Source organism: Peromyscus maniculatus, chromosome 6, assembly GCF_049852395.1.
Source record: "Peromyscus maniculatus bairdii isolate BWxNUB_F1_BW_parent chromosome 6, HU_Pman_BW_mat_3.1, whole genome shotgun sequence".
Lineage (NCBI taxonomy): Eukaryota > Metazoa > Chordata > Mammalia > Rodentia > Cricetidae > Peromyscus > Peromyscus maniculatus.
Window position 1 is genome coordinate 126,241,293 of NC_134857.1, and position 22,377 is coordinate 126,263,669.

The 22,377-nt window shown below is 45.6% G+C and overlaps 1 protein-coding gene across 39 annotated transcripts in view; it reads left to right on the plus strand.

Annotated features, from left to right (window-relative positions):
* Ssx2ip (SSX family member 2 interacting protein) overlaps nucleotides 1-12,707 on the plus strand; it is a 38,324-nt gene extending 25,617 nt beyond the window's left edge. For 23 of the 39 annotated variants that reach the window (XM_076575127.1, XM_076575143.1, XM_076575135.1 and 20 more), the window contains 6 exons: nucleotides 1,254-1,404; nucleotides 3,054-3,190; nucleotides 3,505-3,678; nucleotides 7,248-7,362; nucleotides 7,886-8,051; nucleotides 9,140-12,707. In XM_076575127.1, the coding sequence (XP_076431242.1) occupies nucleotides 1,254-1,404; nucleotides 3,054-3,190; nucleotides 3,505-3,678; nucleotides 7,248-7,362; nucleotides 7,886-8,051; nucleotides 9,140-9,317 (921 nt within the window). In that variant the 3' untranslated portion in view covers nucleotides 9,318-12,707. The remainder of the gene's footprint in view (nucleotides 1-1,253; nucleotides 1,405-3,053; nucleotides 3,191-3,504; nucleotides 3,679-7,247; nucleotides 7,363-7,885; nucleotides 8,052-9,139) is intronic. The other 16 variants (XM_076575152.1, XM_076575155.1, XM_076575145.1 and 13 more) reach the window with 2 other exon arrangements.
* The last annotated feature ends 9,670 nt before the right edge of the window (nucleotides 12,708-22,377 follow it).

Consider the following 22,377-nt stretch of genomic DNA (forward strand, 5'->3'; position numbering starts at 1 on the left):
GTGGCAGGTGCCTTTACCTGCTGAGCCATCTCACTGGCCTGGTAAGAGTTAACAGCAGGTTTATAATCAGGGTGTAGCACCATGATCTGAAAAATAGAAATCCATCCTGCTCTGCAAGCTGCAGCTTTGAGTGTAACATGATGCTGCAGTTGGAAAATTGCAAATTTGATCTCCCAAGACAGCTCAGTGATGAGACTCGAGCCGCACAAAAATATAACATAAACTTACTTTCAAATTGTGCGTACAAGGTACATTTTAAATAGAGTTGGTGTTTAGGCTTGCATCATATCCCTGACAGAAAGACAGACAGACAGACAGACACACACACACACACACACACACAGGAGAGAGATACTGTAAAATCCCAAAGTGTTTTAACTCCCAAGTGCTCAGGCCCTGGCATCTCTGTTGAGCGATGCTTTGTCTGTAGCCTAGGAGGCTTTGAAGTGGGTCACAGCTCCTGGAGACCGATGATGGCAAGAGCGGTCACTGAGCCATCTGCCGAGCCTGAGTCACCTGCTCTGCTTAGAGCAGATCCCTGTTACTCCAGTGCTGATGTCAGAGCATCCAGCCAGCTCTTCATTCCTGCTGCATTTGCCTATGATTGAGGGTCTAATGACTTTTTTTAAAATCTTTTGCCGTCTTTCCCCTGAGGGGTATTTTTCATAGTCATGTATTTCGACCTTTCTGAAGTTAATAATAAATAAGGACTATTTTATGTGGATGCATGTTGGTTTGCACATTTAGTATTGTTTCTCTGTGGTAACTTAATCAACTGATACATTTTCCTATAATTTCATGTCTTAGTACAAAAAAAAACAAGAAAAACATGTCAACCATAAAATGATAGGAGAATTAGGATTGATTATGTGACTCTGTAGATAATTTCAAAAGGTTTATTTGTTGCAGCAATCTAACTTAGAGACAAGCTGGCCATCTCAGTCCTGCCTGTCTGGTGGCTGGGTGGCACTAAGCCTGCCTCTAAGCCTGAGTTTACTGCTTTGCAGTTTGAGGAGGAAATGTGGGTCAGCATCCCACACAGCACTGCACAGACAGCAGCTGTCTCTCCTCAGACAGCGCTGTCAGAGTCACACGGAAAGAGATCTGAATTTGGGAGTTTCTGTCTGCAGTGTTATTGCGTTGTTACAAGATCCTGGGTAATGGGCAGAGAGACTGTATCAGTCTGGTGTGGCTGCCTGGGTGTAAACCCCTGTAAGCTTCTGGTCTTTCCTTTTATTTCCCCTGTGCTATAGGTTATCTCTGATATTGAAGATGATGCTGGGGAGCTGAGCAGAGAGAGTGTATGGGGCCTTTCTTGTGATACCGTGAGAGAGCAGCTTACAAACAGCATCAGAAAACAGTGGAGAATTTTGAAAAGTCATGTAGAAAAACTTGATAACCAAGGTAATTACTGCTCCAGTGCATGCAAAGTGGGCTGTGATGTAAACTGTTGCTGTCCAGTGGCTCAGACATCGGTACCATGGCCTCAGAGTTGCTGCTCACAGCTCAGCCTGCTGCTCTTGAGTGTCCAGTTCCGTCTGGTTTGCCCCTGGCTTTGCATTCACTGAGAGAGATGCACCTGGCTTCAGAACCAACCTTAGAGAGCAGGGTCCCTCAGGTTCCGATGCTGTGTCCCCGAGCAGCTCAGTAATGAACTCAGTAACGTGTAACCCAAGAGTATGAAGGTGAGCCATTCTGTATGTATTAAAGTCTGCATGCTTTAAGTCAGGAAATTAAATTTTGTATTTTTTAAGATTTACTTTTATCATTTTAATTGTGTTTGTGTGTCTGCAAATGGGTATATCATATGAATGTAGGTTCCTATGGAGGCCAGAGGTGTTGGCTTCCCTCGATCCGAAGTTATGTGCAGTTGTAAGCCTCCTGCGTGGGCGTTAGAAACAGAACCTGGGACCTCTACAGGAGCAGGGTACACTTTTAACCTCAGCCTTTCTTCAACATGAAAATCTCATTTAGTAAATGAAGTCTACTTAAAATTGATTGGAATTATCAGTTTTAGTGCTGATGCTATAGGTTGTAAAAGGCAATCGCACAGTTCTTGTAGTTCCCCGTTGATTTGCATGAACTGAACTCAGGTCATCATTGCTGCTCATTAAGACGCATGCCTGGTCTCCAGTTTTGTAGGCTTTAAGGTGAGAGTACACAGCTGGTAGTACTGTGCACTCTGTCAGTCCCCATCAGAAACAGTTCGGACATTTGTGGGGTTGTTAGCATTCTGCTGTGGCTGAGCCAGCTCCTCCTGAAGACTGGCTGTCCAGAACCAGAGGCACAGTGAGGTGGTGTGTTATTAATCTTCTCATGATAGTCTTGAATAAATGTGGTTTATAAGTTAAATATTGGCAACAGTGCTTATTTGTAAATCAACTGTATAGTTAGAACTTAGATTTGTTTTGCTTTAAAACATTTAATTTTGTTATAACTTAGAAAAATGTAAAATGTTAAAGAAAATAACTTCCTTTTACAAAACCTGTGAGAAGCCCAGAAAGGGAAAAGTTGTGAGAGTCTTTTATTTTTAAATGTCTGTTCAAGAGCAACGTAAGCAGACGGTGGCTTTAAAACCTGTGCCTAGTTCTGGCTGTTCCAGTCAGGGTTTCTATTATTTGAATAAACACCATGACTAGAAGCAACTCAGGAGGAAAGGGTTTATTTTACCTCATAGCTCACAGACCATCTTGAGGGGAAGTCAGGGCAGGAACGGAAGCAGAGGAGTGCTGCTTACTGGCTTGCTCCTCTGGCTTCCTTAACTTGCTTTCTTATAGAACCCAGGACCACCTTCACAGTGGTGGCCCCACCATACTGAGCTGAGCCTTCCCACAAGGCCAGCCTGGTCTACAGAGCCAGTTCCAGGACAGCCAGGGCTACACAGAGAAACCCTGTTTCCAAAAACAAAGAATCATTAGTGAAGAAGATGCCTCACAGGCTTGCTCACAGAGCAGTCTGATGGAGCGTTTCTCAGCTGAGGTGCCCTCTCCTGAGATCGCCCTAGCTCGTGTCAGGGTGACAACAACCTAACCAGCACACTGGGCTTCTGTCAGTTTCAAAGGTCCACCTAGAAGGCCTCAGTGATGAGGACGTCATCTCCCGACAAGACCACGAGCAGGAGACGGAGAAGCTGGAGCTGGAGATCCAGCAGTGTAAAGAAATGATCCGGGCACAGCAGCAGCTCTTGCAGGTAGACGGGAGGGGCGGGATGATGATGCTCCCGAACCTGCTAGACCTCTGCTCCTCCGTCCCCCGTCGGTAGAGGGGACGACGTTTCCGCCGCAGTTGAGTTCTGCACCAGCACTTAGTAAGCTGCATCCCCTCTTCACATGGTCCTGCTTTGCCGAGGGAAGCAGCAGCGCTTGGGAAGGCAGGTTCTCATTGGCTCGCTGATCCTTCGTAGTGTCTGTCCTCAGCCAAGCTTTGACCCATCCTCTTCACCTCCTCTTGAATGTGCGGGAGCTGGGTGGGCTTCCTGACTTACCGTGTTTTAAAATTTAATAGCAGCAGCTGGCCACTGCGTGTGACGATGACACCACCTCACTGCTGCGAGACTGTTACTTGCTGGAAGAAAAGGAACGCCTCAAAGAAGAGTGGTCCCTCTTTAAAGAGCAAAAAAAGAATTTTGAGAGAGAGAGGCGAAGCTTCACGGAAGCCGCAATCCGCTTGGGGCTAGAGGTGAGCTCTGCAGTGCTGGGTCAGCACGGGTGTGCGGGGGACGCTCGCTTCCGGATCCCACCTGACCATCTTACTGTTGTGTGGTCTCTACCGAGAATACTGCTCAGACACAGGGTTAAGGCAATGGAAAGTCTTTATTATCCGGCCAGTGACTACATTGTGTGTTTGGGATCCCAGCCTTCCTCAGGCTGAGCTTTTAAGCACAAAAACCAAATCTTGAGTTGACATACTTCAGTTAACAAGAACAGTTAGCCAGAAGCAGAACTACAGAAGCCAGAAAGCAAGGTTAGTACATTTAGAGCCTTTCCAAGAACTGTGGACCTTGATGGATCGGGTCTTCCCTTCAGTTTTGGCTGGTGGTGCTGTCTACCTGCTGAGTTTCATGGTCTGAGTGGCTCTTCCATCATGGAGTCAGCTGTGCTAAGGCCTGGGGCCTGTTCCTTTACAGGTAACTGGAGAGTGAAGGGGCTGAGCATAGGGATGGTCTCTGTTCCATCTTCAGTTCCTTTTGGGCCTCTGTCACGTATGTACTGTCAATACACGTGCAGAAGGTAGTACCAGCAGCATCCTTGTTAAATAGAAAAGAAAGCACAGGAAAAGATTCTGTTTCCCAGTCCTCAGAGAGGAATGTATACAAGTTAGCAGTTTGGATTTTTCATCGCGTATGTCCACAGGTTGCAGTCTATCAGCAGTACATTGCCTCCATAGTGCCCTGAAAGAAATTTCTGAAAGAAATTAAAGACACGGTGTTTGGATGTGGTTTTAAAACTCAACCTATACAGCATATTGTGGTGTGAGACAGTGTCCTCTGACTCTCCAATTTCATCCCTTTGTGGTGATATTTTATTTGTACTGAAATGTGATTTTAATTTTATGTTAATAAATAAAGTTGCCCTGGGGTCAGAGCTATTAGAGCCATAGCAAGAGCATGGTGGTTAGAAGAGCTAGGTAGATTTCTGTGTGTTCAGGGATACAGCCAGTATTGGAGACATACGCCTTTAAGACCTGGAGGGCGGTACTTACAGGCAGTGATGAGGCAGTCATGTGGTTGGGTTTACAACCAATGAGAAGGCAGAACAGAAAGATTATTTAAACAGAGACACAGGAAGTACCTCCCTCTCTCGGGGAAGCTAGGAGCACTGTAGGAGGTAAGATTTTATCTTTGAGCTCTGACCTCTCGGCTTTCTCTTTTACATTGGCTCTGTGTTTCTTATTTTAAAAAGACGATTGGTTACATCTACATCCCTTAGAAGTAACCACTGACTTAAGACAAATGTCTAGTTGAAGCCGGGTGTGGGGCACAAGCTTTGAATCCCTTGAGAGCTAGAGAGGGTACTTGCTGCTTTTACAGAGGCCCTGACTGGGTTCCCAGCACTCACAACCATCTGTCATTCCAGTTCCAGGGGAGGAGGCCTTCTTTGACCTCCATGGGCACCAGGCCAATGTGGCGCACATACATTCAGGCATCCATAACATCAAATAAAAATCAAATCTTTAAAAATGGTTAAAATACTATAAAAGTTAAAATTCTCAGAAAGTTACCAATAGACATTTTTGTTTTATTGTGATTATTTTGAAACAGTCTCTGTGTACTCTGGTCTAGAACTTGATGTACAGGACTGGCCTTGAACTCAGAGATCTGCCTCCTGACTGGGAATTAAAGGCATGTGCCACCGTGTCAAGTAGAAACCCTTGTATTAGCCGTTCCCTACCTCCCTTGCTCGCCCCTCCACTTTGCAGTCGTACGAGATTGTTTTCATTGTCCAGGTGCCACCACATAGACCTTCTGCCCTCGACTGTAAATGTCTGTAAATCCGGTGATTTGTCTGCAGTTGGGGCCTAGAAATGGAAAGCCAGAAAATGATGTTGATAATATGATTATGTGACATTACTCATTCTATAAACAAATCATGCATTTGAACACATAAATGATGGGGGTCCATCCAGGGCCTCATACATGCAAGGCAATCCTCCTGCCTCCGATCTAGTCTCGGCCCTAAAATACAGTCAGACTGCCTGCCAGGAAGGCTGTATCGCCCCCTAGTGTTTTTGTTGTGATCTGTCGAGTCAGACTCTGTGTTCCTGCCACTGGTTAGTCCTTTTCTAATCTGTGTCACGGTCTTATGTCACCTTTTAAAAAGAAACATGGCATGGTGACAGCCGTTCTGAACACTGGAAATTCTAAAATGATGTAGATTGCATCAGCTGGCTGCTTAATTTGAACTTGTAGCTTTCACCTCAAAATTAAAAGAATTATTCATTGATTTTCATTTTTGTTGTGGCTGGGGGGCTAGGTGACAACACAGCCTGTGTTACTTGTGGTAATTTTGTGGGGCACCGCCCACATACCTTCTGTAGAAGTTTACGGGGTTTCGTAGTTCCTAGGTTCCTCATCCGGAAGAGGCTGATGACGTTGTCTCCTGCCTGTCTCCCTGTGTTTTTCTTGTCCATGTTAGGTGTGTCTGTGGCTGGCAGTGGGCTCCACGTTCTGCATATTCTCTTGTTTTAGTCTTTGGGTCACCGAACTGTCTTCCGGATCAGCTTTATTATTTACTTCAGAATTTGTAATTTCCCTTTTCTTTGTATACTATTCTTGTTTTGCATGCATTTATGAATCTTGTAATATGTGTGACAGTATTTTCAGAACTCTTGAAACATCGTAATCTGTGGTCAGTTTATTGTCTTGGCCTTTTTTCCACTTCTGTGGTTGGTTTTCTTGCTGTCTGGTGACACTTGGTTTCATGCTCCCATTTATGAGTGACAGACTCGGTGCTGGTCATTTAAGGGCTAACACCAGTTCCCTCCACAATTGTAAAATCCTTCTATCAAGCCACAGCTGGTCACGTGTCCTTCCAGCTGTCTGAGAACATGTCTGCTTGTGGACACAAGTGAGAGTGACCGATCAGACGGAGATGAGGGAAAGAAAGTGTAGTTGAGGCATCCTCTGCTGATGAGGAGGTGCCTGGTGTAACCAGTGCCTGCCCTCTTGTGGCTCAGTAGCAGTGGCCATGGCAGATGGCTAGAGGACAGAAGAAATAAATGCCTGATGAGTCAGAAGGTCGTTTCTAGGTGACTGATTCATGAAGCAGGTTATTGTTCTGATATCAGTTTTATGTGTGTTCTTTGTGTTCACAAATTCTGCTGATACTCTGTTCATGGGAACCCCGGCAGCTGTTGGAGTAGTAAGTGAAATCTCTGACTTAGTATTATTTAAATTATTTGAAAACTACTATTTTTGTTTGAGGGTGTCTGTGCACCATGTGTGCCTGGTGTCTTTAGAGGCCAGAAGAGGGTATCGCATTCCCTGGAACTGGTGTTACTGATGGTTGTGAGCCACCATGTGGGTGCTTGGAATCGAACCCAGGTCCTCTGTAAGAGCAACAAGTGCTCTTCACCGTTGCCCCATCTCTTCCGCCCCCATTTTTAAATATAATTTTCTCAAGCATCTTTTAGTTTCCAGGAGACTATTTCATACAAGATCTATCCAGGGCCCCGAGAGGGAAGAGTTGGAGACGTTACAGGAAATGACAGTGAAGTAATTGCCAACTCTTTGGTTGTTGTGCCCCTAGAGGAAGGCATTTGAAGAAGAAAGAGCCAGCTGGTTGAAGCAGCAGTTCTTAAACATGACGACCTTCGACCACCAGAACTCAGAAAATGTGAAACTGTTCAGTGCCTTCTCAGGAAGTAAGTGCTCACAAGCCGTGTCCTCTGAGGCGTGCACGTCAAGTGCAGAGGCGAGCATGCAGCCTCACAGTGCACAGGATGATCTGTGTGTGGAGCTAAGACTTCGTCTTTGTGAAGCATTTTCTGTTTTTGATCTCTGCTCACCTGTGTGCTCAGGTGCTGGCAAGCAAACCCCGGAACTCAACCCATAATAGGCTCCAACTCAACAAGGAACAGTGCCCCCAGCCCCCAAATCAACTTGTTTATTTACTGAGGTCACAGTAGAGCCCAGAGGAGAACCTTGCATATAAAAGTATTTTTGTGAGTGTATAATAATGCCATGTTTTTGAAGATTGATGATTTTAGGTCTTGACCTTTTTTAAGCTAGATCCTTCTATTTGCAGAGTATGTGACAGAGAGGGCAGTTAATATGTTCTTTCTCCAATCCCACTCCAAATTGCAGTGATTGTTCCTGGTTGACTGTCTTCGTTATGTTTGATGTTTTACTATGTGCCCCACTCTTTCCCTTACTTCTGAAAAACAGGTTCTGACCCAGACAATCTTATAGTGCACTCCCGGCCACGACAAAAGAAGCCACACAGTGTGACTAATGGGGCACCAGCTTGCACATCAAAACTGACTAAATCTCTTCCTGCTTCACCTTCTACTTCAGACATTTGCCAGACACACTCCTGTGCGTCTGAACACAGGTATTTGTTTTGAAATGACGTTTTCACATACTTGTAACGTGGTTAACATTGCACTGCTCAGGAGAGGTTGTTATACATAGATAGCATTTGTGCCAGCAGAGGCTTGGGAGAGAAGTTAGATTCTGGATGCACAGAGATTCCCAGTGTGGGAGGCTTGGTGCTCGGTATAGAAGTCTAGTGGCGAACAAGGGAGGATGTGGCTCATTTTCCATTTAAAGTATAGACTTAAGGACCAGCCATGATGGTACACAGCTTCCATGCCAGCACTCAGGAGACAGAGGCAGGCTTGGTGTATGTAGTGAATGTTCAACTTAGTGAAGGCTCTAAGTCAGTCGGGGCTGCGTAGTGAGACCCTGCCTTAAAAGAGAGGCAGGGATGACTCATTTCAGGAGTCGCTTAAAAAATCTCAATACTTTATTTGTATTGAAGGATGCCATTTTGCTAGTTTTTCAGAGTTCATAGTTTCTTTGGTATGCCCATCACACTGGTATTAAAGGCAGAGAGCCAAGAAAAGCCACTTCCTCATGGGTGATAAAGGAGATTCATGCCAAAGTGAGAGTATTAATGCAGCTTATTCTCTACCCTTAGGAAACCCATACATATCATTTTATAAAATAACTTAGTCTGTATTTTTAGGTCAGTAATCTTCTAAGAGCTACAGAGCAACTATTAAGAGGAGGGGGAAGAAAAGCAGGAGCTTTATAAAAATAGTACTGCACTTGTCTCTGTGGGAGACAAATTATGGAGTCAGGACTATGGTGGGGGAGCCAGTCAGAAGGCACTGCTGAGGTTGAGATGAGAGCCGGGGTTTGTTTGGAATACACAAAGCCAGCAAATGATTACAGGGAGAGGACACTGGTGTGCACTGTAGTGATCTTGCCGCTCAGAGTCCGTACCTACTGTGGTGAATGGAAGTCTCAAATAGCGGCACTCTTCTGTGTGTCCCTCTTACTTTCTTAATTGGTTCCCAAAATGTATTGTTAGCACAGACACGGGGCAGTCAGACTCGATGTATTCAGGAACATCTGCTCTAAACCGTAATCAAGGAGCAGGCAATTAGTTATTAAGATTTACCTTACTTTTTCCAGGAGTTCAATCAATGTGCTGAATATAACTCCTGAAGAAACTAAAGCAAATGAGGTGGGACGAGAATGTACAAATCAGAAATGGAGCGTGGTGTCGAGACCTGGCTCACGGGAAGGTTGCTACAGTGGATGCTCCTCGACCTACACAACTTCTCACGTGGAAAGAGACGACTTACCTTAGATGCATAGACTGCAGTGTTCTCACTAAAACCTGAGTTAAACAGGGTGTATCATAAAGTCAGTCATCTAATTTAAGATGGTCTGGGTTGTTTGTCTGGACTTCCCGGTCTTCCCCCAAAGAGCTGCAATGCTAAGCAATGTAAAAGGATGCAAAAGCTTTGGGTGTGTGTTAGTAGCAGAAGCAGCTGGCTCTGTGAAGAGAGGAATGTATGATGTTTGGATGAAACAGAAGCACTAGAATGGATATCCCTGCCAGGTATTGAAAATAGCACTTTTAGGGGACTGATTATTGTAAACATTAAATTTTTGTCCCAGATATGGTTGGCATTGGAAGTTTAGCCTTTACTTGAATGTATACTGTAGATTTTTAACAAAGCAAGTTCTATATTTATTATGTTTCGTGTGATTTTGGGATTACCTCTTTCATATGTTTTACATAAAGTGAAATTTATGTATGTTCTGTACATAGATACACATGATTATGTTAAGAGGCTTTAAAGTTTCAGGATTTCACACATGCTTGAGTGTAGTATTTCCTGCCAATAAAAATGTTTTCGGTGGCATTGTGTTTACAGGTGTGTTAGGACCACTGCCACACGACAGTTAAGATTTTATTGTTAAGCCATCTAGGCAATAAAAATTCAAAGCCACTCCATGAAAACTGAGTTTGGATAACTAGAACTACTAACACTACATTTTTGAGATTTTTAAAGCATTATATTTTATTTTATATATGTGAATGTTATCATTTCTAAGAGGAATATTGATTATGGAGTAATGGGGGAAAGACAGAAGTATCTTTGAATAACAGTATAAGAGCATTGGTTTAAGATATTTGGATGATAAAGGATATTTAAGATGCTGGATGGTGATATTTTCCTTACCAAATGGGTGCCAGTACAGTAATATCTGTACCAGCCAGGGCTTTATATCATTGCCAATAATTTTGTAATTAAAAACTTTTCCACTAACTACTACTACTAAAGAAGTGAGACAGTGTAAAGAATTGACTTTTATAATGGAGATAGGACATTCTGGACACTCTGGGTCCTTTCATTTTCAGAACAATCGTAGGCTCTTTTGTCTCTAATGTTTCTGCTGCATGTTTCTTCATGAGAAGTATGTTACTATTGATAGTAATGACGGTAATAATCAAAGTAGCCCTAGGCCCAGGCTTCTCCTGGATGGATTTCATCCCAAAGCTTTTAAGTGCCTCCCTCGCTTATCTCTGCACATAGAAGCCTACGCAGTCCTTGCTCAGCGATGCAGGTTAGCCCGTCTGCCTTTCTCGTTCTTGCCCCTGTTGTGGCTGTTGCATTCAATTCATCATGCTACCAAAAGCAAAAACTGGTGTTGTCCATTCACTCTGTGACTGTGAGGTCATGCAGCAGCAGCAGCAGCAGCAGCAGCAGCAGCAGCAGCAGCAGCAGCAGCAGCCATTTGTCTGGGGCTGGTAAGACAGCACGGCCCCATGAGTGAGGCTTTGCTGTTGAGAAAGCGTTCTCTTGCTACCAGCCGTGCTCACAGTTCCGGAGCTGGCTTGAGAGTGTGAGCCGTTCCCTTCAGTCTGGTGTATGATCACTTCTTCCCTGTTTAAGATGTGACCTTTCAGAGACACTACTGTAGTCCAGAGGAGGAAACCCAGCTGGGATGTAATTACCTTGCTGCTGAAGAAGGCAATCAAAGTTGTGAAGTAGTTACTGATTATTTCTACCCCACATCCCCACAGGGCTCGGTCTCCATGACAGCCTCGGCCAGATACAAACATTCCTGTTTTTCATCATAACTGTGCTGTATTCCATGAGGAGGGGTTTCTGGAAAGGAACACCTGCTTTTTTGCTGTGTTTGCATTTCAGCACGGGCTGAATTCTCATACTGCAAAGAAATCCCCGAGACTTCCAGGTGCAGAGGAAACCATAGCACAAAGCCAGATCCCTTTGCTTTCGGGGTGTGCACGAATCTGCCCAAAGCTGCACATCCTCCAGCTCTCTTGTCTGCTGCCCACTGCACTCTAAAATGATCCCTAGTCACACAGACTCCCAGAGGGGGCCAGAGGGCTGTGCTGGAAAGCAGGAGTTGACAGGAAAGCTCCCTGGACTCTGTCCTTTTTGGGCAGGCATTTGCAGTGTGCAAGCAATACAGCCAGCTGGTCTCAAGACTCGATGGATAGTGCCAGCGTCCCTTGGTTCAAAAGCCTCCTGGTAGTCATATGTGCTTTACCAATATTGTTATTGTTTGTCAATATGGAAACCTGAAACTTTGTAACTCAAGTTGGTTTTTACATACTTGACATACCCGTTTTGAATTTTCAAAGCTTAAAATTGGCTCTGAAAACTTGAGATAGTTGCCTACTCTTAAGACACTGTTACTTACAATGATTAAAAACTTAATAGAAAAATCGGTGACAGGAGAAAACCATGACTAAGATTTAGTAAAGGAGTATTTTCTTACAGAAGCAAATAGTAAATGACTTAAGTTTACAGTACTATCCATATAGCAAGTTGTTTGCCTCATTGTATAAATGAAATACAATACATTGTTTGGGAATAATTCTGTGGTTCCTATCCCTGCTAAGTAGGATTGTCCAAAGGCTTTGTAATAACCTGATTGTTGTGGGAAAACATATTCTGTGGTGCATGATGAGAGCGTGCTTGAAATCCAGTTTTAACCTCCCCTGTGGTCCATCTGAAAGGCCTTGGGACCCCAGGGGCAGCTTCTAATGTGTGGAAGCTTGGAGCACTGTGAGTTAACAAAGTCCTTCTCTGATTGCCCTGCTGTAAAAATTCTTAGAAGTATATATACCGGTGTAGAACATGTTCTTGGGTTGAATCGTGGAACTTCAGTAAATACACTTTGCTCTATGTTCGTTTTTACTCTTCCATTGAGTAAACATGGGCGGAGGGCCTGCTGTTGACGGGTTTGTCATGGGGCCCAAGGATCAGAAGATGGGCATGCTCACCAGACCGTTGAGAATCCCTGAGTTGGATGCCAGTTGTCAACCCTCAACTGTCATGAGCCAGTGGTATGTCAGTCACACATCTGGACTGTCCCAGGGCCTCTTGCCCCTTTCATAACAGTAGTGGTGCTTGGCTTCCGTGAGTCCTGCCGGTATTTCCTGTCGGATGCACTATGGAATTGGTTTGCAGGGTTTGTTTTTCACAAATGTTGATATGCAAAGCAGATAAGACTTTATCCCCACAGGGGAGAAATGGATTATCATCCAATAGAAACAAAGCAAAGATGTGAGCATGCAGGTGAGATCATGAAATGGGTGATTTTAGTCTGTTTTCTAAGTTGAGTGTTTGGTGATTTTTTTTTTCTCCTGGGGCTGAATGTAAATTAGAATGGAATGGACTACTGACTACTGATTAAATGATTTGATCTGAAACCACCAGTTGACTAGTTGAAGTTTTATTTTTGTGAACCCTTAGGAATAGCACATTTCAAAGGGCTCAGGAGATACTGTTATGCCCGTGGCATATACAGACTCACGTCAGTGTTGGCCTGTTTAAAACTTTGGAATATCTTTATCAAGTGTACCATTTAACTGATAGCAGCATTAAGATCTGTTGGGAAGTTGTTAAGTATGGATGGGTTTAATTAAGCGGCACATTTCTTCATTGGAAGAAGGGACAGTAACATTGACCTTAGTTCTCAAGCTCTGCCTGCTGAGATGGCAGCTCTTGTTTTCTCTGTCTCTAATGCCTGTGCTTGATCCTTTGTGGGGTTTGAGGGTGGAGTAGATCACACGACACATAGTGAAAGCCACACAGTGTCCTAGAAAAGGTTCCATTCCTGGAAGGCCTGTGTGGCTGAGGCGGCCCCATCTTCATCCCAGTCAGGGACATGTTCAGACATGAAGAGCCGACTGGTGACTGGTGTGCGCTCTTCTTAAGGTCCAGACCTGCAGGGCGGGCCTTTCACCTGCGGCCTACCCGGGAACAGTGCGGGGGATAAACAGCTTTTTACGGTCGGCCTGGGATGTCCTCGATCCTGATACTTCTTCCACTCAGTCACTACAAAAGCACAGTTCTGCAGTGGGTTTACTGGTGACTATGGAAGCTTCAAGTATTCTTTATCTTTGGAAGAAACATTTATTTTGAGGCTTATACTTTAAAATCTTTTTCATAACATTTTAAAATGTTTAAATGGTATTTTACCTATTTAATTATTAAAATACAGTGTACAGAACACATTTTGTTTTGGCTCTTTCAGTAGACCTCTGAAAGAATATTAACACCCTTCTTTTAAGATTTAATAACAAGCTCGTGTTGAATGATAGCCCTGGGCCGCAGAACTAGCGAGCGTGGAACCAGAGCATTGGTGACTCCTGGTCCCCGATCTCCTGCCTCCTCGGCAGTGCCGTAGTTCCCGAATTGTTTTTAAATTTTTAATTCTTGCCTAGTGTGGACTCACAGTAACCCTGTATGTCTGATGTTCACTTGGTGCAGAGATTTGGTGAAATGCACTTCTCAGCCTATGTGGAGCCAAGTGCTTTGGGAAACAGTAACAGTTTTTAAGCACTTTTCTTACTTTTTATCTTGAAAAGCCCTTTTTTCATGAAAGATAAAAGAACTACTTTTTGGTAATTTTATTCCATTTAAGGAAAGAAACATATAATTGCTAAAATCTGTTACTTGGTGTCAGTGAAATTCAGCTTTTCAAACAAAGTTTCACTGGAATGCCTCAAAGAGAAACAGAAATCCAACATGTGGCCACACAGCACTTGGCACATTGCTGTAAGAAGTAAACAGAGAAACAGTGTGCTGGGGTTTGAAGGACTAGTGTGGACCTTGGCTTTCCACGGCACTGTTGCTCATTTTGTCGGGAAATTTCTTGACACAGGACACAATTCATGAGTGCTTCCAAGTTAAACTTGGCTCTTGTAAGGCGCAGAAAGACCGGTAAACCTGAGGTGAACTCTGGATTGGCCGTAAGGACCAGAGAGACAAGTGTACCTATCCCAAACATGGTGGCTTTTGTGTGACATCCTGGAGTGACATTCCTATTGACTCAGTCCTCCCTCTGGAGGGAAGTTTGCTTTGTAGACACTAAGTCCCTTAATAACGTTTCGGTTGTTATCACTCTGTCTGATGGCTACAGACAGCCGCAAACTTCCGGAAAAGGTTGGATGGTGATGGGGCTACTTGTGACTGGTACTACAGGCGTCAGCTGTGGTGTGGTCACCCTGTGTATGGCGCATGGCTTCCCTAAACAACTCCAATTTGAAGTTGTTATTGTCATTAATTATGCCCAGTCTCCTTCCCCAGAACTTTGAGTCCCGCCTCAGATACCACTAGTTCCTGAGAGGGAAGCAAGTTGTAATGTATCTTAATATATAGTTCTGAACACTTGCTTATATATGATGAAAAACAATAAAATCCCAGAAATTCGTACAAATTCAAATCAATATAAGGGGATAATTTTAAGCATAATACAAACCTTGCCTGTTTCTGCATTGTGTGATCTGAGAAACAGCTGCCAGCTGAGCCAAGCTGCGCAGAGCCATCTCAGATATCTCACTATCACTCCAGTGCACAGTGCATTATAAACTACACCCACACCTAATGGCACGTACCATCCCCCCCCCCCCCATCTTATGCAGCTCTCCAGCATGTCATCATTTAGAAGTTGGAACCCGCTGATGCAATGTTCAGTCTTTCTCAAAGTGAAGTGTAAGCATTACAGTGGGCTTGTATTTCTTAACCACTTAACATGCACGATGAAGCCATTTTATCCGGATGCTGTTTTGTTGGGGGCGGTACATGTGGTGTGCACAGAGGCCAGAAGAGGGTGCTGGAGTTACAGGTGGTTTTGTGAGCTGCCTATTGTGACTGGGAAATGAACTCGGGTCTTCTGGAGAACAGCAAGTTCTCTTAACCACTGAGCCTAGCCAATGAGGGGCGACTACACATGTCACGAGATTAGGATGCAGCCTGAGAGCTGGGAGGGAGGAGGGTATATTATTTTCCATCGCTGAATAAATGAGTCTGCTGTTCACCTTTCACCTGACTCCCAGTGTCTGCCGTTGGCCCCTCGCCTTCTCACCCCCTCCCCCAAAAGAGCCATTAGGACCCAGCAGCATCACCTCGCCTGACCCACTTTGTTAAAAACTCATGGATAACATTTTTACGGCAGCCTCGGCTCCACTGCACTTATGTAAGCCCTTCCCCGGCCATCCTAGCATGGAAGCAGTCTTAGAGTGTACAAGAGAACACAAACAATTGTGTTGGTGCAACACTTAGGGATGGTCACAGAAATGCAATCACGTGCCTTTTTTCAAAATAGTCTTCATCTGAGGCTGACACCATGTGTGATTTACCAGGTATGGGGTCACACACCTGCTATAGTGGTCTTTAAGGGGCATGGTCAGCAGTGCTGGTCCCACCACAGAAAACTCGAGTTCAATTCTGTGTGTAACTGAGGGAAATCCAATTGGAAGTCACATATACAAAAGCTGAAATTGGCAACTCGCATAGCAGTTGATTATAAAAACAACAACAACAACAACAGTGTTTTGAACAATGCAAGATGTAAACAGAGCACAGTAGGTAAGAGTCAACAAGTCTGCAAGAGTAGCCATGGCAGACTCTACCCCTAGACAGGCAAAAACCTGGTCCTGTGAACAGGCTATGTGACAAACTTCTGGGGAGATGTCATACATGTTCACTTAGAGGACAGGGTGAGGGATCACTTACAGGAGCAGAGATGACTCAAGACAGCGGCATCACCAAAGCCCACCCAAGCATAGGTGACAGTTGACAAAGCTGGGGACCTGGAGCGCACTGCACAGCCTGCAGAGAGCTCAACAGGTTGGAGAGTGTCCTTTCCAGGTGCTTCCATTGGTCTAAACCTCTTGCAGGCATTTTGGCTGGGCAGCTGGTCTGGTCTCAGAATCTCCTTTGCCTCTTGTCTTTTCTGGGAGTCTTTGCGGCTCAGCTTCAGTTCATCTGCAAGAGACTCTCAGCTTTTACTGCTTACCCTGGCAGGGAGGGGTTCTAGTGAATCTAGTCAGTTTCAGGGACTTCCTGAAGCTATTTTGAGTGGTTTAACCTCCGTGCTTAAGGAGCTTTCCCTTCAGGATGGAATGGTTCAGTCTTGGAGGAAACTTAACACAATTCTCCACCCACTTCTGAAGACTTTTGTAAAAGTTCCCTCTTCACAGTGGCCTCTGAGCCGGAGAAGGGACTACAGATGTCTGTCTACTTATGGCTAAGAATGAGGCCACAGTGCCTCTGAGTCACTTGTTCTCAAGAGCATCACCAGTATGAGTCTGTAACAGGCTTTCTTTTGAGCCACCAACCAGCTCCCAGATCACGACACAGAGACTTATTACTTATGAATGCTCGGCCTTATCTTTGTCCCTCTAGTTCTTATAATTTAAATTAACCTGCTTCTCTTTATCCACGTTCTGCTTTGGGGCTTTAAATCCAAGTATGTCCTGCTTGGTGTCTGGCTAGCTGGCTGGTTGGTGGCTGCCTGGCTGGCCCCAGACGTCCAGTCTCGTTCTCCATCATTCTCATTCTCTCGAGCCTAGATTCCTCCTCCTCATTCTCTCTGCTCGCCTGCCCTGCTATCCCTCTACTGCCTAGCTATTGGCCATTCAGCTCTTTATTAGACCGATCAGGTGCCTTTGGCAGGCAAGGTAAAACAGCAACACATCTTTACATAATTAAACAAATGTAAAACATCTTTGCCTAGTTAAACAAACACTGCACCACGTGAGTTTAAACTGACAATAACATTGGTTTATGGGCATAAGCATAGTATTTAGAAGGAAGTTTGACAGGCATAGAAATTGCTTCCTCGTTGGGACCTGTGACCTCCCAGCCACAGGCTTTTATTTGGGCGTACAGTACCAGGCTTGAACTCACCCTTGAGTAGTGGGCCCTAAATCCAATCATAAGGCTGTTGATCTTACCCACGCCAGCCGAGCCACTATGGCATAGCCAGGCACATCTACCCGGCATGTTCATATTTTAGCATGTAGGGTCCATAGCCAAGCAGGAATGATGGTAACAGTTCTCCACCAGCAGGCTGCATGGCTCCTCCTGGCACTGTGAAAGCCAGCCAGAAAGTGGGAGTGTCTAGTTCATTCCCACCCCAATTTCCCCATTTCTGCACTCAGCATGCACATATGGTGTCTTTAGCAGTAGGGTCTTTCCATTTGGTTCTGACATAAAAACAACAGCAGTAGCAATAGCCTTTATGGTTTGTGGGGGCTCAGGGGCTTCCCTGGCCAACAACACAGGAGAGTTAGCCTGTGAGGCTTCTGGCTATATGGCTTCTGGGAGTGTCCATTTCCACCCTTTTCGGTTTTTTCTTTTTAATTAACCCAGCCCCTATAGGGTTTTAAGGTAGATGGAAGTACCATTGTACCTGGTTGTCTATCCAGTAACTTTCCAAATCTGCAAAAACACTCAAGTTAGCATTATGTCGTGTATATAGCAAAACCTTTTTCAGATGATGGGCAAGACAAGGCAACAAGCATCCTGAACCACCATTCCATAACAAATAGTGGTGTTACAGAGATAACCTTGATGAGGCACCATCCAAGTCTGTTGTCGTCTGTGCTGAGTGGTGTCAGGTGACACCAGAGGTTCCCAACTAAGAAGAGACTGAAGTCGAGCCTAAGCGAGGTCTAATGCAGCATGGAAAGGTCCCATCCATTTGTCTCAGTTGCTTCCTTCACAGATCAAAGTGGGCTACAAAGCATGGCGAAGAGGCACTAACTTAATTAGCTCCCTGTAATGCTCATTCTCTCCGAGCCATTACATTTCCACATCTTGTAGTTCTTGCATGGAGCCTCTACATAGAGTTTCTCCACAACCGATGGACTCAGCGGGCGTGACAGTATTCTCAAACCTACCCCGCGGCAAAGGTGAATGTGACCCTGCTCTCCCCTGCCGCCCCCGCTGCTCCCCTGGGTTGGCATGGTGGCTGTAGCTGTGGCTGTGGCCCCTCAGTCCACCATACCTCGCTGGTGGGAGAGTGCCTGGGCAAACCATCTCCATCCCTAACCTTTCGCTGTAGGGAAATGTAGCCTCATTAGTATGGGGGTACACTCAGCACCCCCGGGACAGCTTGATCATCTTCCCCTGTCTTGTGCTGTCACGATGTCTCCTGTGAACTGCTCCTCAGGCTTTAAAGCCGTCCAGAAGCTGCTCAGCACATAATTTGGCTTTTTGTCAGTTTTTTCCCCCCTTAGGAAGTCCAGCTCAACACAAATATTGCCACATTTGCCTTTGAGTACAAGGGACCCAGATAGATCCCTTCTCTCTTTTGCCATGTTTTAAATCCTCCTCTGCTGGAACACGTCGCTGGCTGGTTAGAGGTTGCAGTCTGCCGTAGCCTGGCAGCTCTCTCTAAGCACAGCAGTATGGAGACTCCCTCCCTCCCTCCCCAGCAAGGCTTCCTGCTCTCTACCTGCCCTTATCTGGAGAATGTCCCTGGGCCTGGAGGGCTGACCTCATCAAAAGGCTGTCTCTAAAGCAGACACCTGATTCATCTTTAGCTTGAACCTTGGCACAGATCCCTGCTAAGAAGACTTGTGCTGGGAGCTCTGCTATGGGACCCCACTGCCACATACGAAGCTTTGTGATAGGAGTGTGCCACTTCATGCAAATTAGGCTTCTCCCCAAGGCTCCCCAATCCTATATATTCCTTATGCTCTGCAATAAAATTAAGCTGATTCACTGAAATCTATCTCTTGGGGGCCTCCCTCCGTTCCTGCTCGTGGGCCCCATACAAAGGTTTTTGATGACCCTTCTGCCTCTTTCCCCTCTCAGACTGATGGCTGACAGGCAGAGTGGGAAAGAGGACCCCCCCACTCCTCCAGGGTTTTTTTAACTTTACATATTGGTCCAAGTCACTGAGATCCACTGTGGTGATATATTGTGTCCCCCAATATATTGTGCATCCTAATAAACTTATCTGGGGTCTGAGAACAGAACAGCCACTAGACAGACACAGAGGCCAGAAAATGGTGGCATGTACACCTTTAATCCCATCATTCCAAAGGCAGAGATCCATCTGGATCTCTGAGAGTTCAATGTCACACTGGAAACAGCCAGGCATGGTGACTCACACCTTTAATCCCAGGAAGTGATGGCAGGAAGCAGAAAGGTATATAAGGTGTGAGGACCAGGAACTAGAGTCAGGTAAGCTTTTGAGCAGCAGTTCAGCTGAGATCCATTCCGGATAAGGACTCAGAGGCTTCCACAGTTTGAGGAAATGAGATCAGCTCAGGGATTGGTGAGGTGATGTTAGCTGTGGCCTCTTCTGTCTCTCTGATCTTTCAGCATTCACCCCAATACCTTGTCCTCGGTTTGTTTTTATTAATAAGACCTTTTAAGATTCGTATTACAATCCACCAAAACCTTTCCTGCTTTATAAAGATCTTGCCCCACCAAAGGACTCAGCAAAGCCACCAAAGTTCCTTACCAATCTCTAGGTCCCTGTTGAATCAAACACACACACACACACACACACACACACACACACACACACACACACACACACACACACACACGGCCTCTGGTCTCTGAAGCACCACAAACACCGGACCATTGCTGAGACTCCTTCTGTCACAGCCATGCCTTAGGTTCTCATCTTCGGTGGCGATGATGTGCTCCCAGATCTGGCTCTGCAGCACCGGTTCCAGGTCCAGAAGCTCATGGATGGAGTAGGTGTTGGGATTGACTGACTCAAAGCCCTCGATCTGGGTCAGGATGGCTGCCGAGTTGGTCAAGCTGCCTGAGCTCTGGGGGCTCTTCCCAATTTTTTTTAACTCCTCTGTGGACATAGTTCTATCTGGCCCAGTGAACTGGGGTTTAACCACAGCTTCTCTTATATTTTCCTCAGTAGTGTCTGTCCTTCCTATTGTTTTCTTTCCATCTGCACATTTGTGGGGTTCAGATGGAGATAACCAATGTTCCTAATGGCTTTGATAAGGCAATCCTTCAGTGACTGACTTCCTTCACACTGTCTCAGGTCATACAGCCTTCGCCTTAAGGAAGGATATAGTTATATTACTTAGTTTTTGCTTCCACAGCAGTCAGACTGACCCCATCTGCTCTGTTCCACAGCCTCATGAGTTAAGCTGTGACAGGCTGTCATTGCTTGTTTGGGTCTCCAGTTCCAGCAGCTTGATCGCCTAATGTTCCCTGATTACTATGGGTTTTGCACTGGACCGTTGTTAATGCCCCCTTTGCAGGTGGAGTGTAGATTTTTTTTAAACTTAAGGTCAGACCTATGGGGTATCTTCTATTGTTTTTACCATGTTTCCCTCACTCTGAATCTTCCCACAAGTTCCAAGTTCTCGGATCCCAGGAAAGGATTCTGAGCACAGATCTAACCTGTACTGGTTTTTCACTCTTGCTCCTTCCACCCCTGCCTTAAGCAGCAAGTCAACAGCTCCATCTCATCCTTTCATTTATCTAATTTATTGGCCGAATCAGAGGGTCTGGAGCTCAGCAGCCCTGAGGTGGCTGGGACGGTCATTCACATCCCCCTGAACTGCACGTGCTTCTGGACTGAAGGCCCCACGGGGCTGCTGGTAGGATGGTTGTTTCTGAACTGGCTAGCTCTCAACCTACAGGTTAAGTTCATTACCTCGGCTTCAGGGTCACAGACGTTGTTGTCAGGAGGTTTGGGAAGTGCTGTCAATCAAGGCTTTCGTCCTGACTGTCGTCCTCCCCAGGTCTTAGAGAAAACAGTCGGCCTGGTCCATTTTGTCAGGTACAAAAGCAACTTGGCAATGTTTTGTCTGAGCTCCCAGTTTGAGGACACAGGCGACCATCGTGGGGAAGGACATGCAGTGGGGAAGGCATACAGCAGGAGCATAGGATGCAGCTGGTTGCATTGCATCCATAGCCAGGAAGCAGAGACAGACGCATGCTCACTTTCTGCTTATTCAGTCCGGGACCTCTGCCCGTGGAATGGTGCTGCCCACAGTTAGGGTGGGTCCTTCAGCCTTGGTGAACTCACAGAAACACCCTCACAGACATGCTCAGAGGTTTGTCGTCTAGGTGATTCTAGAGCGCGTCAAGTTGATGATACTGACCATCACAGTAAGCTGTGTTATGTAACTGGCTCAGTTACATAACTGAGGAGAAAGGGACTGTCACCGGCTCACTTTTGGGGGGACGTGTTCTGGGAACCCCATTCCCTTCTCTTTCCAAGAAATCCTACCTGACACCATCAAGCCAGCAGAGCTGTCTTTCCCAGTGTCAGCCACTGCAGTTAGGGGTGGGAAAGGGAGTTCTCTGCTCACCGTCTGCAGCAGAAGGGCATCCTCCAGCCTCCTGCATGGTGACTCCATTCCCATTGGCCGGGGCATAGACTGATCATTCCCCCTGAACACAATGGAGCCTCAACAAGGGGGTAACAACAGTCCCTTATCACTTGTCACTGTGGGTTTATACAGTGTATTTCTCGTGCTGACTGAATGTCTCAGTTCAAGTTCAATGAAGAAGTTTACTGATGCCCGGGCAGTAAACACATCTTTGGCTAGAAAGAGCACATTCCTACAGCAGTGATGGCATTTAAGTTCTCCTGTCTATCTTTTAAACATCTCAATGGAGACCTGGGTGCACTGCCAGTCCAGGGAGAGGGTGGGCAGGAAAGCAACCACTGCTGCCCCAGGCCTGGCCTTGCTCATACCCAGCTTTGCTTCTTCAGTTGTGGCTATGGCTTGGATATATGGCTTATACTCTTTTAGCTTGGTGCTTATTATGGTGGTGTAGATGGTGGGCCTCTTCAGTGGAGCCTGAGGTCATGGAAGCATGCCTTTGGAAGGAATCATGGCTGTTTGTCTGTCTCACCCCATCCCCTCTGACTTACTTCTTAGCATGTTTTCCATGTGGACACATCCACTAGGAAGTGATGTGGCTAAGAGGGCCTCACCCAAGCCGAGCTAATGCCAGAATCGTGGCCTTGGAGCTCCAAATCTGTGAGCTGAATAGACATCTCATCTTTATTAAATTATCTTGACCATATTATAGTAACAGAAAGTGGATGAATACAGCTACCCTGAGTCACCAGCCTCAGAACGGATGCAC